Consider the following 4,744-nt stretch of genomic DNA (forward strand, 5'->3'; position numbering starts at 1 on the left):
GGAGCCTGTGCCGGACCTGCCGCAGCCCCAGCCAGCCCTGGAGCTGCAGCACAGCTCTGCAGAGCCGTTCCTGGCCTTTACTGACTTCAGCTCTACACTACAGCCCTGTTCGGCCTCTGACCTCCCACATGCACCTCACCTCCTGCTGCTGCTGTGGCTGCTGGGCTCAAGCTCCACTTAACTCGATGGTGCTTTTCACTAAAAGCGTCTGACAGTCCTGCGGGGGACTCCTGTGTTGCCAGTTCTGGTGTTCCCAGCAGGGCTGGAGGGGAGAAGCTCATGCCAGGACAGAGGAATGGTTCTGCTGTCTCAGAGCGACGTCTCATCAACACACAGGGCACTGTGCAGAGCCCCTCCTTGGCAGAGGGTGCAATTTTCCCTCCCCTCCCCTAACCACAGCTGCTCTTATCTGGCTGCATCCCCTCAGCAGGTATTTAAAACCATCTGGCACACCCTGCTCTGCTCTGCCCTCCAGCTGGCACCACCACGCCCTGGCAGTACCTGTACAGTCCCATCCCTCCAGCCCCATCCCACCCCCCGTGAGGCTGCCAGGGACAGAAGTGGGGCTGCACAGAAGGAACCAGCAACCCCGGAGCAGGATCCTGAGCTGGCCCTTCACCAGTTCAGCCCATTTCCACTTTCAGCCACAGCAAAATGGGTATAGGCTCCCTGGCTCGCCCTGCACCACGGGGTTCAGGAGCCCTGCGGGTGTGTGCAATCAGACCACAGCTGAGTTCATTCCCTGCAGCCAGCACCAGCCAGGGCAGCCACCTCCTCCTCCTCCTCCTGCAGCCTTCTGTGCCTGCTCCAGGGCAGGGAACTGCACTGGCACAACCCTGGCACAGCCCCGGAGACCTGCGACCACTCTGTGCCTTTCATTCTGTCTGAAACCAGCAGCCGAGCTCTGGGAAACCTGGATCTTTTGGGGGTTGGATCTCATCCCAACCACGGCTGTTGTTCTGGATAGAGTGTAAAAAAACAAAGGGCCTCTTCCGACCTGTGGTTGTTGTTGCAGAGCTGCCACTGTCACAGTAACCACCGAGAGCAGCTGATGTTACAAAGCGCTTGCAACTCGTTACAGATGTTGTATCTCACTGTTTTCATTGCAAATAACGTGCCTTACGTAAGGACAAAGAAAACCCCAGCCAATGAGGCACCTCAGTTTGCACTAACACTGCCCTATTTACTATCAGGAGACCAATAAAGATTTCCTCTCTGAGTCACACCACTGGCTGGCTCTTCCACGTGCCGTTCATTGCTGGGTGGGGGTGTTACATGTGGGGTTACTGCTGCACCCCCACCTCCGGGCAGGAGCAGCACACACGGATTTCCAAAGGTTCCTGCCTGTCCTGAACTCACTCAACTCGCTTCCCAGCTTCCAACTTGCTTTCCAGCTTCCGGCAGCACGTGGCACAACCAGCAATTCTCCCGGGACTAGGAGAGGGCTGGTGGCAAAGCAGCCAGAGGGAAGTGATTTCCTGGATGCTGGAGGCTGCTGTGTAAATCCAAAGTGCCAGCAGGCAAGGCTGCAGCCACAGAACTGGCAGCTTGGCTCAGGAACAGCTGTGTCCAGTTATTTCAATGGATAACTGAAGTGGCTCCTCCTACCGCATCTTTATACGGCCACTTCCACTGCCCAGTGGAAGAAAAAACAGCAGGGAGGGAATACATTCAAAAGAGAAAAACAAGGGTTTATTACAGATCTTACAAGATCCAGATCAGAGGTCCCTTGTCAGCGCTCCGAGTGCGCTCCCAGCTTGCTGAGCTTCTGCAGGAGGGTGCTGCGCAGCTCCTCGTGCCCCACGTTGTCCGTGATGGACTCCAGGAAGTGCCTCTCGTTGGCTCTGCGCAGCGCGGCGCAGGGAGCCGCGTCGGCGCTGCTGGACGCCTCGTACTGCGACAGCACCTCCAGGGCCACCACCAGCAGCGGCTCCCCGCAGCCCCCGGCCGGCAGCATGGCAGCCACGTGCAGCAGGTGACAGAACATCTGGATGCACACAAAGGACACCTCCTGCGTGCCGGCGCCGTCCTCGGCGGGGTGAGACGGGGCTCTCGCCGTGGCCTTGACGGAGGCCAGCAAGTCGGTCAGGCTGGCGCAGTACAGCTGCACCACGTGGAGCCAGGCCTCTGGCGGCAGCCAGGAGGAGCAGCTGGAGCTGCAGAGGAGCTGGAAGCCCCGCAGGAAAAGCACGGAGAGCTGGAGGTGGCAGGCGAAGGGGCGGAGGTTGAGCAGGGGCATGTGCTGCACGTACTCCAGCGTGTAGGGCACGTGCAGCACCTGCCGCTGCAGCAGCTGCTCCACCACGGGCACGAGCCTCTTCCACTCGCCGTGGCTGCACCAAGGCAGCACCTGGATGAGGGCCACCAGGAAGCCCTTGCTGAAGAGATTCACTTCTTCAGGGTTGTCCACGTTGACGGTGAGCAGCGCCAGCATCGTGTCCCTGAGCGCTAGGGACACGCAGCAGCACTCCATCCACGCCAGCAGCCCGCTGCCCGGCCCGTAGGCTGGCAAGGACTGGGATGTCCATTCGTCCTCAGGAAGCCTGCAGATCTCAAACAGTGTCGCCGGGACCTCGTTCTTGAAGTGGTCCCCGTAAAGCTTCTTCAGACGGAGCCCGACAGTCCAGTCCAGTGGTGCCACCTTCCTGTGGAGCCAGGCCAGCGACTGCACCCACAGCTCCGGGGAGGGGACGGTCTCTGGTCCCACCAGCTCGCACAGCTGGCAAAGGATGTTCAGAATCAGGTCTTTGGTCTCCAGGGAAGGGAAGAGCTGCTCCTTAGGCTGATGCCAGTGTTTGGTGTAACCATCCAGAAGTTTGCAGAGGCTGAGGAGAAGTGGGAACGGGTGGCAGGATTTGATCCAGTGCTCTTCTGAACAGGACGGTATTCCCAAAACCTTACTGAGGATCTGCAGGCTCAGCTCAATCTGAGGAGAGTCTGACTTCAAATAGGGAAGGACAAAGGCTTTGGCCACCTCTGCAGGTGACACAAGTGGGGTGGCTGAGCCTGGCTGCATGAGAAAGGCCAGGAACTGAAGGAATTGCTCCTCTTCCCTCGCCGTGGAAAGCTTCCCCCACACTGCCTCCTCCAGACACCTCACCACCAGGCTGCGTGGCCTGCCTGGATCCTCATGGCTCTCCAGGAAGCTCAGTGCTGAGAAGGAGCAGAGGATTTGGGCGAGGAACTGGTGTGCTCCGAGGTTGACCACAGCAAGATGACAAACCTGCTTCACTGTGGCCTCGGGGTACAGCAGCGTCAGCCTGGCCACAGAAGCCACAGCCCTGGTCAGGCCCTCATCAGACACACTCTTTGTGATCTGGTTGAAAGTCACATTCAGGTCCTCCTGGAACCCATCCCTGACAACCTGCAAGTTCTGGGACAGACCTTGGCCACCCCAGGATGCCAGGACACCTGAGATCACTTGGTTTTTATCAGTTAAAGAAAGCTCAGTGTAACACTCCACGATGGCTTTGGTCACTTCCATCTGCAGCTCTCGGGCCTCCTTGTCATGGTGGGACGTGGAAAAATTCACCAGCATCTCCAGCAGTTTCAAAACTAGCTCAGGGTTCTGGAACAGAGCTTTGTTTTTCACGAGGCACTCGACCCAGGCCTTTGAAAAAGCCCAGGTCTTTTCAGATGCAAAAACAGAGCACACGTCCACATGGCGGTCCAGCCTTTGGGCAATGATTGCCATGGCAACTGAAGACTCGAGGCTGGTGTCCAAACCCTTCAGGACAGCACTGGTGTCCCTGAGAAAGTCCTTGGTGAGCTGTGTCAGCTCTAACACTACCTGTGCTTCGCCCTCCCCCAGGTCTCCGGTCTCTGAGAGGAAATCCAGGTTCTTCCCAAGGGTGGTCAGAGTGTCCAGGAGCCGGTAGCTCTCGTAACACAGCTCCTCAGAGCCCTTCAGAGTGTCCTGCAGCTCCTCTCCCCAGGCCTGTAAGAAGCTGCAGAGCAAGTCCAAGCCAACAAAGAGCTCCTCACGAGAGAGTCTGGTCAGGGGCAGGAGGCTCACGCTTCTCTCTGCTTCCCTCACCTTCTCTGCCAGCCTGCAGGGGTGGTACTGGCTGTCAGTGTCACTGCCCCAGAGGCTGACCACGGCACTGACCTTGGCCAGGTACTCTGTGATGGGCAGGGGGCTGGCCCCTGGCCCCAGCCCAGAGGACAGGCACAGCAGCTCAGCCAGGTTGGCCAGGGCATAGCACCTCAAGCGGGGCTGGGCGATGCTGCCTCGGATCTGCTTTAACCCCTCCAGCAGCAGCATCGGCAGCCCAGTGGCACCTGGGGGGTTCCCAGGGTCACCCTTGAACCTCTTCGGGGGCTGCAGACCATCCTCCAGGGAGGGCTCAGCCCCGTGCTGATGTATGAGAGCGCTGAACGCAGACACCGTCGCATCCTCCTGTCCCTCCTGGTGCTTCATCACCTCCCACCACACGTCCAACAAGAACCTGACGTCCGACGGGGATGTCTCGCTGGAGATGTACTCCACCAAGTTCTCCAGCTGTCCCCGGCACACATCTGGAGGCAGCTCCAGCAGCAGCTGCACGAAGAGCCGCGGCACTCCCAGCGCCTTGACCAGCTCGAAGAGGGCGGTGTGGTTGACATCGGGGATCATCGCGCCCACGGAGAAGAACCCGTCATCCTTCCAGCCCCATTCCAGCGAGGCGGCGGGTGGGGCGGGCAGCAAGATTTTCGCCCAGACGATGGGCACGGGCCCCCTCCCCCCCCGGCGCCGGCACCCCCC

At 59.4% G+C, this 4,744-nt stretch overlaps 2 protein-coding genes across 2 annotated transcripts in view; one reads left to right on the forward strand and one right to left on the reverse strand.

Annotated features, from left to right (window-relative positions):
• The window catches only part of FAM57A (family with sequence similarity 57 member A), a 4,706-nt gene extending 3,654 nt beyond the window's left edge, over positions 1 to 1,052 (forward strand). The window contains exon 5 of the mRNA XM_017730887.1: positions 1,016 to 1,052. Within this exon, the coding sequence (XP_017586376.1) occupies positions 1,016 to 1,052 (37 nt within the window). The remainder of the gene's footprint in view (positions 1 to 1,015) is intronic.
• Positions 1,053 to 1,666: 614 nt separating this feature from the next.
• GEMIN4 (gem nuclear organelle associated protein 4) lies at positions 1,667 to 4,738 on the reverse strand (the record flags this gene model as incomplete). The annotated part of the gene is made up of 1 exon (XM_017730888.1): positions 1,667 to 4,738. A coding segment is annotated over one exon (3,006 nt), but the record flags the coding sequence as incomplete, so codon positions are not given.
• Between the last annotated feature and the right edge of the window lie 6 nt (positions 4,739 to 4,744).

The sequence above is a fragment of the Corvus brachyrhynchos genome, unplaced genomic scaffold (genome assembly GCF_000691975.1).
Source record: "Corvus brachyrhynchos isolate BGI_N302 unplaced genomic scaffold, ASM69197v1 scaffold283, whole genome shotgun sequence".
In the NCBI taxonomy this organism is placed as follows: Eukaryota; Metazoa; Chordata; class Aves; order Passeriformes; family Corvidae; genus Corvus; species Corvus brachyrhynchos.